General features: G+C 38.2%; 1 protein-coding gene across 1 annotated transcript in view; it reads right to left on the bottom strand.

The window, feature by feature from the left end:
- galnt18b (UDP-N-acetyl-alpha-D-galactosamine:polypeptide N-acetylgalactosaminyltransferase 18b) overlaps positions 1 to 12,162 on the bottom strand; it is a 78,120-nt gene that overhangs the window by 29,213 nt on the left and 36,745 nt on the right. Inside the window, exons 4-6 of the mRNA XM_040131312.1 lie at positions 6,487 to 6,670; positions 5,491 to 5,688; positions 5,103 to 5,217 (exon numbers count right to left, since the gene is read on the bottom strand). Coding sequence (XP_039987246.1) covers positions 5,103 to 5,217; positions 5,491 to 5,688; positions 6,487 to 6,670 — 497 coding nt within the window. The remainder of the gene's footprint in view (positions 1 to 5,102; positions 5,218 to 5,490; positions 5,689 to 6,486; positions 6,671 to 12,162) is intronic.

Here is a 12,162-nt window from a genome sequence, read left to right as displayed (position 1 = left end):
ATTATGATTCAAACAACATAACTGTAGTTAATTATGTTGATTTTACTGGATATTACATGAAACTGTGGTATTTCTTATGATTTTAATAGAGGGCTACATTACTTTTCATATTACCTCTGTCAGACAAAAGACTTTCTTATTGATTTTCCTGTTGGTTTGGGATTACGCAGTGGGGTTCAATAGATTTTCAGCAGCACAGGGGTCATGAAACTCAATCAGTGCTGTTCTACAATTACAGACTGAGTCAATATGGTACAACTCTTTGTCATTGTTCCTGTATCATTGTTCCAGAACTCCACATCTTTTGTACCTTTCAAATGATGGAGAAAGTCAAAACAGCAATGAAAAAAGGGAAAAACTGATGCACATTTTAACATTTTTCTGACAGTGTTCATGTACAGTATATACAATAAGAAACATCCGAGTCGCTTATTTATGGTTACCGGTTAATGCTGAGTGAATGTGGTCATGTCTTCTGTTTTAGTTTAATTCACTTGTGCTTTACAAAGTAAAGTAATTAAAGTAATGACATTGATGTAGTAATGTAATAAAGTAAATAAAGTAATTATAAAGAAGATATTATATAAATAATATATAAAATATTATAAAAATTATAAAAATTATAATTTAAAAAAAAGAGAAGAAATGTTCTGGCTAAAGTTAACTGAACCTGTTTTAAAAAGCTAATATGGATGGATTTTGCATAAATTTTACATAGACATTATACTTCTGCTGTGTTATGTTGTACATGTTGAATCTGACCTAATAAATATACTGTATATCTTTGTATTTATTCCTTCAATCGTACTTATATACTTATATATTATTTATATATTTATATATACATATAAAACTTTCTATAAAAAGTGTAGCAGATATCATTAATTTGTTTGGAGCAACCGATCAAGAATCCAAACTTTCAACGTGTGGATGAATTGTTTATTAACTGGTAGTTGATCACATTGTGAAAGGTGCCATGGTCTGATCAATGACAGCATACTTTAATTTTAGATACTATATTAGAATAATGTTTCACTGTGTTTCATATTGCTATTTAAAATGCTCATACAGATAATATTACATGTTGTTTATACTGAGTACAGATTGCATGCTGAATATTTGCGGAAATGTAACGTGTAAATCATTATTTTGACAGTAATGGTGTTTTATTGCCACTTTCATAAATACTGTGCACAGAGCCAGCCTCATAATTGTTTTTCATAGCCCTCAATGATCCTCATTTCTCAAAACAACCTTCCTGGCATCAGTTGAGAGTGATGATGTCTGCGTTGGTCTCCCAGTGATGCATTGTTGCAGGCTTGCTTCACTGGCACATTACCCACCACTCACAGGTGTTTCAGAGAATCATTTGTATTATAATTCAGTTTCAGGATCCTGTCCAATTTGCTGTTCTACTGTACAGTCTGACTCGAGGATCAGCTTGCAAAAACTATATCTTCAGTTTGCTGAAAATTCACCTCAGATTTTCTAAAAACAAATCAACATATTGTGACTTAAAGCTCAAACAGACAGCCAGTACTAAGAGACAGCTGTGACAGGCCAAAGACTGTGTAGTGGGTCTAACTATGAGTTGTGTTTAATTGCGGACAAAGACCACAGTTACCATGAATACCTTTCTAGAAACGATTACGAGATGCCACAGATGGCATCATTACTTCTCCGCATTGATAGGATCTCTTTTGTAAAAATACTCAGGAGCAGAAACAAGAAGTGAAGCTAGTGGGAACACAGTTTGTAGAATAAATAATCAGTCGCTAACTTTCAGCTATTGCTCTCCCCTATAGACAAATCTGCCAGCTGATTTATGTGCTGCGCTCCAAATGCTGCCATTACTGCAGTGGTACAATCAACAAGCACTGTCAGTGAAACCATGGATGTTTGGGTAAGCAATTGCCCTCTTTGACACACACACACACACACACACACACACACACACACACACACACACACACACACACACACACACACACACACACACACACACACACACACACAACAACACGTGCATATATGTGTATATATATGTATGTATATGTGTATGTGTATACATATGTCATATATACATAGGAACATATATATATATATTTATGTGTGTGTGCGTATATACACACACACACACACACACACACACACACACACACACACGCACACACACACACAAACACACATATATATGTTCCTATGTATGTATGTATATGGCATTTCAGACAACAAATTTATGAGGAGTGTACCCAGCCCAGCTAGCAAGAGATCACTGGAACCTCAAAGGCAGACCACTCAGTCTTCATTGGTCTTTGATTGGTCTTTTGGTGGCATGTCACTTGGAAGGCAGGCTTGAGAGTTGCATGTATTGAAGTGAAATTAATTTCATGTAGCGGAGCCTTGTGGGTTTTGTCAGCACAGAACAGTAAGTGTGGTTTTTGGTGATTTACAGGTGAAGATGTCTAGCTGTCTGTTAAAACTGGATTTAATATATTTTATTTAGATTATAACCTTTATTTCAATGGCATTTAGATGACCATATTTTCAACATGTAACTGGTTTTACAGGATCTCCCAGTAATATATTTTGGCAGAAGCAGTTTAAAAGTTAAACTCTTTATATACCTTACAGTGTTGCATGGGTTTAACAGTGAGGGGCCACTGCAGTAACTGCGGCTTGTTTACCTTTGCCCTCTACCCAGATTTGTCTATGGGTAAGTGTACAAATTCTACATTCATACATTTTTACTCCTATAATCATAAACAGTAACAACACTTTATGAAGCATATGAAAAATAAAATAAAACAAGTGTTAATCTGTATCCTTCAAAAAAAAAAGTCTTTGCTAAATCCGCACGGGATTATATAATATCATGTTCAAAATCTAACTCAATATAACACAACACTAAATACACACACACTACTACAACTGTATAGAACGGTGTTTTATGAAAGTGATACATAAAATAAAGGAAACACTTGTGTGACTTTGCCTACTGAGAACGTGAATTCTTGTACATTATGATAGAAAAATTCAGCTTCGACTTTGTGACCAAATGTGAACAGAGAGCAGTGGTTCATTTCACCCTCACACTACGCAGGACAGCACTTTCAAGCCTCAGCCAAAGCCTGTAGCTGTTGGCCTGGTTTGAGTGTGTCTCTGAGGATCCGTCAGCAGCAAGTCTGTGTGTTGGCAGGTGGTCTGGAGGCATGACCAATACGCTGTAGACAGACAGACAGACAGACAGACAGACAGACCCTGCTAGGGCTCTCTGGAGCTGCTAATCTTTGACCAAGCCAGGGTCCTCGAGTCTTGTAGCTCTCAGCTCACTGTGTCACCCTCTGTTTCAAAAGCATTACTGAACTCTAAACTACATTAACCTCCAGGCAAGGGCAAGTTCCTTCAGTCCAATAGAACCAAGCAAGTAAACAACATGGAGGTCAACACTGAGAAAGAGAGCAATGAACCAAAATGATTCATCAAACTGTTTATACATAGGGGGGCTGGGACCCTGGTTTATATAATATGCGATATGCGATACTTCTTTACTGATGATTGCATATCTGTCATTAGTGAGGATGGATATTTCCACATTCAGCTTTCTGTCTTAAGCTTGTCTCCACTTCCTTCTCACGGTACAATTTAGGGAGAGTCTAGCCGAGGAGGAGTTGTCCCTTGCTTCTCGCTGTTATTGAACACACTGATAATTGCATTAATGCTTTTTGTACAGTAAATGTGAGCTATCATTAGCTATCCCTAAGGAGGGTTGTTCTTTTTCTGCCCCATCTGCTTGTGGTACTGCTGAACCGAACGCAAACCAAGTGATTTTCAGCACCCAGCCAGAGCTGATGATGGTGTACAAATTAAGTATAGCACTGTGAGAAGAATGCAACACAACAGTACACAGATACAGTGCGTCTATTTGCTCTGAACAATATCAGCATTGTCTTCACACATCACTGCTAACAGTTACAATGACTTTGAGTCCTACAACTCACACATGTGCTTCTGTGGGATCACCGGGGGATGAAGGGAATCATTCAGACTTCAGAATTAATTAGTAGTGATTATTTATCCTACCTAAAATTACACAAGAGAGAGCATTTCACAGTGTGTTCTGGGTAGACGTGCTAAAGGATAATTTCTTCCACTTGTTCCTGTCAAAGCATGTATGTACGGGCTTTACATTAGTTTCCCTGTTTTAAAAGAAAGAAAGAATCAGGTTGGTGATATTCTATAATTTTCTTATTTTCAACAAATACCATGAAAAAACCAAAGCCAACAATGAATTTATCCCACTAACAATCCTTTACCCTTGTAGCCAAAGTCTGATTATTCCTCTGTGTCGTAGACCTCCACTCTTGTCCAAAAAATACAGGAAAAACACATAAATGAACAAGGTTTTTTGATGTTGACAATTTAGGGGTTTAGTGACCTGGATTGAGAATAGTTACTACTATAAATGGACCTTGAGGTGAGATTGTTTTGTCAGCTGCTGGTTTGAAGGTCAAGAGTGAACTCTGAATCTCATCTTTCAAGCCAACATGGATGTGGAGTCCTTAGAGGGCTTAGAAGAAAATGGAAAATTTAATTTTGGAAATGTAACATCCACAACTGAATGACACCTGGCAAACACAAGTTTCTGATGAGGACTACATTGACAAAGGTGAGATTGTTTTGTCAATTATACATTTGTAACCAGATTTATGATTTTGTCTTCAGTAGGAACAAACCCATTTTGGGCTGAGTACCACAGCCTTATTCTTTAATGCAAATAGTAATAATGTAGTTTTGAGATTATATACTGTAGCATTCAGCAAAGTGGGCAGGATGTCCTACATTAGCCAAAACCCTGCTTCTCTACACCATTTACTAACTTGTACTCCACCTCTCCACGGTTTTTAAAAGCACAGACCATATCGTTTAAAGCCAAATGAGACTTTTTCAATGAGTTTAGCATTTTACTTACAAAGAAGAGTGTGGAGCCCGAGGTGAACTTGCTTCTAACAACCATTAAGTATTAGTATCATAGTTAATTTTCTGCACATTACCTGGATGAACAATCGCCTATGGCCACGGTGAGTAACATTATTACTCACCCTGATGCCCAGCTCCACATTTTCTCCCCCGTACACCTCCATCCCCTCATCTAGCAGACCAATCTCCTCAAAGTACTGCCTATCCACCACGAAGCAGCCAATCAGGGCCGGGCTCCTGGGGGATTAAAGATGATGGAGATCAGTTTTATTTGTCTTTTGCTGTTCTCTATGCAGATAATGTTAGCTTGACACAGTTTCTATAGTCGTGGCAGCAGCAACAAGAAGAGAAATTTGACTTTGCACAACATATAATTTCTTCATGAATGCTGCATAAATTACCCTTTTAGCAGATTCCATATTTACTTGTTTAATTTTAGATTAAAAAAAATATAATATTAACCATACTATATTTCATTCAGGCTATGAGCACTTTGATGTGTTCACTTACTGGATTGGTGCACTCTTGTTGCCCTTGTGCCACCAAGATTTGGGTGGGTTGAGGTAGCGACACCACAGCTCCCAGTCAAAGCCCTGGGCAGACAGTGGGTACTCTTCGATCTCAAACGTGTCGTACTTGATGTTGTCAAATGATGGGGAGATAATGCGGGTTCTGTCTTCTTTAATTCTCTGCAGAATGGGTTCAGCCCTTCAAATACGGAGAGAGGAAGTAATTTTACTGTGAGTACTTGTTCTGACAGACTTCCTCCATTACCTTGGTCATCATGTATGTCATTTAAGAGCACTTACAAAAAAAAAAAATTTCATGGGATGATTCAATTCAATTTATCAATCTGACAAAGCACTATTTCCCATCTAATAAACTGAAATCACATTTTTTTTAATCAAAATATTGGAGATTAATTATTTTTATTAATTTGCAAACACTTGCAGTGGTTGCAAATTGCAGAAATTGCAGAATGCATCAAAATGCAGTGATTCAAAAACTGCACAATACACTCACAAGTTCATTTAATGTGGATGTCTTCCCATTTATTGCTAATTATCGGCAAAAAAGGATCAAAGTTCTTCATGCTCAACTAAATACATGACAAACATGTTTGACAAGATAGTGTAATGAGCTTTTCTTTTACTCCCAGGGTATTTATTTAAAAGAATGTAATTTAAAGCTTTACTACAATAGTTCCACATTTCAGGAAATAAGACAATTTTCTTTCTTCTTGAGTGTAAGATGAGCCTAACAGCACCTTTAAAGCTTACTAATTAATGCCTGAGAACTCGTTTCCACTCCTGCAGAGTGTACTCTATATGTATATCGTATGAATGTTTTTTTTCATAGATTCAGAATACAGTCTGTGGAAAAAGAACCAATCTGCAGTCTTTGCTTTTAAATTATTTTCAGTAAACCCACACAGACTGATGACTCAAGAACCAGTGCTCTTGTGTTGAGCCGTGCTAACCTCATGCTGCACACATTGTGACTCACCAGCCGACGTTGAACTCGACGTGGGCATCAAACAGGGCAACAACTGGGGCAGTGGCAGCCCTCCATCCGCTCACTCTGGAGCGGATCAGACCCTCCTGCTTGGCATGCCGCACCATCTTAATGAATCCTGGACGCTGGCTGTTGGTCTCAGACACAAAATCCTGCAGCTTCTCCTTTAGCTCATCTACATACCACACAGACACACATGGATTTTACATTAATATCTGAAGAGTTTTTGAAGATCCTGTTTGAGATTGGCGAGTAAGCTAGAGAGCTGCTTGTGTACAAACTTCCACCTGCAAGATGTTGTCATGTCCTTCTTCACTGGGCAGTGTTTTATTGGGCCAAAAGTGCTCATGCTTCACTGCTTTGATCGCTGGACCAAAGAGACAGCAGCTTGAGCCAGCACAGCAGACCTCCATGGGGCTTACCAGTCATAACGGGATATCGCAATATTGAGGACTCAGCTTGCAATGCTTTTCAAAAAGGGGGGGGGGCGTCTAGACTGTTTGGCTTCAAAGTTAACTCCATTATTAGGCTACCTGAGCTATATACTGTATGATGAGATGTCGAGATACCCTGCAGGATAAAAGAGTCAGTACTACTTATATGAAAAAGGATCATAGTTCTTCCCACAAGTTATAAGTGGAAGCAATATTTCTGCTCATTTTCTCAAAAATACAATATATTAAGGCAGTGTATTAGAGGTTCCCCATGTGGTTCAAGTAGCAAAATTTCAAGGCAGGTGAAAAATACCTTTTTCCTTCAAAAAGACCACACTCTGGAGTTTGCTTTGAAAACTCACCTAAAATAGAAATATTTCAAAGATATATCAAATTAAAGCTCTACAACGTGAGAACAACAATAGAAACACATTGACTTCCACTGTCACTACTAGCGCTCATGTCACAATAGCCTATTTATTTTTATGTCGACAGCACTTAATGCTATTGCATTTTGTGATTATTTTCTATAAATAAATATGGAAGTTAATATTGAAGTTTATAAACAAGTGTTTTGGCACACATGGCCGAGTGGTGCTATCCATGGGACTGAAAGGGGGATTTAATTCTGGCATGTTAAATTAGCATCTAACTTTTTTTTGTTGTTGTTGTTTAGGATTGCATCCCCCATGTGTCTGCATGAGGAAAAGACACGGCATGATAGTAAAAATATAGCATGAGCTATTGAATTAAATTTTTTAAAAACTGATTAAAATATTCCTGCAAATGCAGTGGTTGAATTCAAGTTTTGAAATTGTTTTATTAAAGTTCATAATTATTCTATAAATGTTACTTTAACAACTGCAAGAAATGGCCTAGCCTAGCCTATCATCAACACTGCGTTTCATCATTCCTATAAGTTACCTGAGGCTCGGTCCTCACTATTTCACTTTTAACTGCTGGTGCCTTTTGAGTTTAAAGGGAATGGGGAGCAGCTGCAAGTAGACAGAAAGCGGCCGCCGTGAAATCATGCTGCGCCTGGCTTCTTTAGAGGCAGGCGGAGGCATTTTATAAAGTTGAAAAAAGTTTGATTTTCCAATCCAGCAACACCAGGAAAAGTTCTCTTAGAGAAGTAGTTAACCTGATCATCATCTGTATCAAGACACTGACAGTATGTGTTAGTGCACATCATGAGACCCACTTTTCATCCTGTCTACAAAAAATGATTAGAGCAGCATGCTTTCTTCAATTGTAAAGATTCTGTACAGTCCCACAATGCACTTGGCGCAGCAATATGTGACCCTGCTTCAGCGCTTATTAATTTAAACCTGAACTGTAATTTATACTGCAAATTTTTTCGGCAGCCTTATTTTTAACTACCATTCAAACAATAAATATAGATTGTTTGGCATCACAGCATATCAATCAGTGCCTATACAACAGTGCATTTCAGTATAAAAAGCACGAACATATAATAAGAATTATTTTACCGCATATCCTTTCATCAGCAATCCCTTCAAAGGTTGGGAAAGTAGTAATTATCTACACCCATATGTGGAATTTTAGAATGTTTGGCATCTCTTACTAATTTTTGGTCTATCATTTTTTCTTTTAATTTACAAGTATGCACAGCAAAAGTCTTGCAAGAGGAGACATGCTGTACTGTATGCCACATTCATCCATATACCCTAAGTACATTATGTACTGTAGATATAAACTGTCAAAGGCATCTTGATTTAATAAAGTTAAAGTTAATAAAAAGTTAAGTCTCACCTTTTTTCAAAAACTTTTTTTAGTGTATGTGTTGTTTTCCTGGCATATGAGAGAATAACAATGTACGAGTGTAATTCATAATCAAAATAGTATTTGCCTATTATAAATGAATGAATCATGAATCATTGCATTACTGAGTGACGACGATTATGACTTTTCGTGTCAAGGACAATGTTAAAGCTCTGTGTCTTATAGATATTTCCTGTTATTTTTACATTCACTGTTTCTCAACAACATTGTGTGTTTCCTGGAGGCCTAACAAATGCTGAATACATTTCCTTCCTCATAAAACATTTTAAATTGTTCATTGTTTACGTCCATGTTTGGTAGAGTGCAGCTTCTCCACCTATGCTAGTGCATTGCTGTGTTTCTTTGCGCACTGTAGTGCAATTGTTGATCAATGGCATAGCGTAACACCAGCAACAGCAGTGTGAATCAGAGTCCTGTATGGGTCCAATTTTTTCAAATAAGCACACGTCCTACATCCGCAAAGCTTGCTACTGGAACTAACCCGTTACCTCCAGTAGTCTCTAAATCAAATCCGGACCAGACCCGTAATGTTAGTCAGTTACTCAGTTTAAAACTCAGCCAGACTGAGGGCTTCCGTGATGGCTGGTCTGAGGGTATCTGCCATTTTGTGTGATGTACTGTCCCATTCAGATGTGCAAAACACTCGCTCAGTCAGCTCCCACTTGTTGCTGATGTAAAGCCAAATGACACAAAGATAATAGTTTTGTGGTAATCATCTGTCCACATATCCAAAGTGACTGCCCTGTTGCTGTCAGTCATCTGCATTCTCAGTTCTGGACTGATGGTGACTTGAGGGTCAAAGGTTGTCATTGGCATTCACAATAAAAAAAAATCATGGCGGGTGGTCCTTGAAACTCTGACAACCGCTTCTATCAACAAGTCTGGAGCAGAATAATACTCACACCACATGCAGCATTAAACTCTCTGTTAGTCTACACAGAAGTTCAGTTTGATAGTATCCCCCTAAAAAGAGCCAGCAGTGATTGGCTTTCTCTCCTTCCTGGTTAATTGCAATCGGCTAACATCTCAGGTGTAAATTTGCCCCTGATTAAATATCCAGAACTTAAAGCAGAGTGGATCTGGATCAGGAAGGCCAGGGCTGAGAAAAACTCACTTGTACTAATTAAAGTTTTACTGCATGTAGTAAAAAGAAATTTTCACTTTGGACTCTACTTCTGCCGAAAGGAAAGCTACTGTAGTTACTCATGCGAGCAGCTGCTGATGGCGTTCCACCAGATTACTGTATCTATAATAAGTCTTTATCAATTAATAATTAAGACATTCTGATGTATGCGTGAATTGAAAATAAGAAAGATGAAGTGTTATGCCTCATAACAAATCATAATAAAGCACAGTTCATTACACCAGGAATGGCTGATGACCAACAGTCATCAATCTTTAAGGACAGATATGCTGCCGAAGCTCAGTTGGGCTCACAATGGGCTTTGGGATGGAGATGGACTGGAACAAAGGGCAAACAGGTTTCTAACATCGCTGTGCTGTTATGCAGTAAATCCGATAACATGCTCTGAATGTTACAAGAAAAAGTCAAAGATTTTTTTCAGAAGATAAAGAGCAAATCTAATGGTGTAGACGCCATTTAGCTTGCCTCTATCCTATCCTCAGTGCGATATGACAAAATAACATAAAATTAAACTTTGTATAACTACCTAAATGTGGATACTGTATTTCTAAATTCACACTGTGAAACCTTACCATATTCAAAACAAAACACGTCTTCTAAGTCTAATATTGTTTTAAAGTCCTAATGTTCAGATTTTCTGAGTGTCCAAAGAATTTAAATGTACCAGTGTCAAAAATGTCATATATAGTTCTGTGCATAACCAGGCAAAGGGTAACTGATTGATGAATGGGATTTTAGAAACTGTGTCCTTTCATCTCTGACCTGTTGCTGCTTCACCACTCTATGTTACTGTATGTCTGAACTGAGCTTGTTTGTCTAAGCCCTGAACACGCTATATTCTCTTCATGCATGTTCAAACTAAACACCATTCATTACCATGCAGGTGTTATTGCTGGCACAGCAGATGGCAAATCGGCATGGATACAGGTCTCACAGTTACTTTGCAGTCTGCACTACACGACTTGGCAATTCCACACAGCACAACTATGCGGTTGTGAAAATCTGTGTTTAAAATATCCAACTGATACTCCCCTTCCTCTACAATTCCACCAGTCTTGTATCATACCCTGGGTTCACTGGCAGTTGCACATGTTGCTGAAGTTCCAGGACAAATGTGCACTGCTTTTGTTTTATAGCTGGCAGTATGTGCTGTAAACTCGGCTTTGTTAGTTTTTGCTGATATCGTCCCAGCTTTTGTGTGCCCTTCAGCTTTCATTGGCTAAACCTGCACAGACTGCTTACTGGATATCCAAATGGTTTCACACAGTTGCTGAGAACCTCTCTGCATGCCCAAGGTGCTGAAGGAATCCACATTATGTGATGCGCAATGCTTCAAAGAGAGTGAAAACAAGCCACAGGATCTGATCAGCAACAAATTGTCACCTGTTATAAAATGCTAAACCTCAATATACAGGTGTCACTTGAAAAAACTGACAGGAAAATAATCTGCAACATTTTAATATCCGATTATTTGTTTTAATTTTAAACAAAAATGACAAAAAATCACTGGTTTCAGCTTCTCAAGTGGGAATATTTGCTGTTTTTTTGGTACTTAAATAAACTAAAAAATATACTGTGTTTACATTTTAAAGGGAAAAAACGCAAATGGAAGAAGTCATGTGTGGGCTCTTAGAGATTGTCATGCATATTTCCACTTTTTTTTCTATAGACAAAGAACATTTCGCTTGAAATTAGCTGCTCATCACAAAATCCTTACCCTTCACATATATACAAGACTCCTTGGTATTATCATTTAAGTTAAAGTATTGAATCATAAGTCCTCTGACAGCCTGTCTAATAAGTGATCCCTTCGCAAAACCCCACTCTTACACAGACAAGCCTTTCTTGAGCCACAACTTGGGACATTATCCAATTAAGGCGGAATCAGCTAGGTCAATTTGCCCTTCTCTCCCCCTTGATGGCCACACGTTTTCCTGCATGCTAATGCCTCTCAGAGGTGAGCTGTGGCAGTGGTGGATGACAAATGTAAAGCTGGGGATGCCGGGGGGGTTACCTGTGACGATGACCCCTTCAACAATCTCAGCAGCATCACGGGTCAACAGGCTAACGACATTTAGCAGAGATAAGATCCATAGTCCTGGTGATAATGATAACACCAGGCCTATCAGACACAGTGTGACAGCGTGCTCAAGCAAACAGGGTGAAATGCCATCAGCAAAATGTCAGTGCATGATTTGGGTGTCTGAAAGAGCTAAAGGTGACTGCTCCTAGCTCTAAATTACATGATAAAATATGAATTTTTATGGTAGGAGATGTGATAATTCT

Source organism: Xiphias gladius, chromosome 1, assembly GCF_016859285.1.
Source record: "Xiphias gladius isolate SHS-SW01 ecotype Sanya breed wild chromosome 1, ASM1685928v1, whole genome shotgun sequence".
Taxonomy (NCBI): domain Eukaryota; kingdom Metazoa; phylum Chordata; class Actinopteri; order Istiophoriformes; family Xiphiidae; genus Xiphias; species Xiphias gladius.
This window is presented reverse-complemented; position numbering and strand designations above follow the sequence as displayed.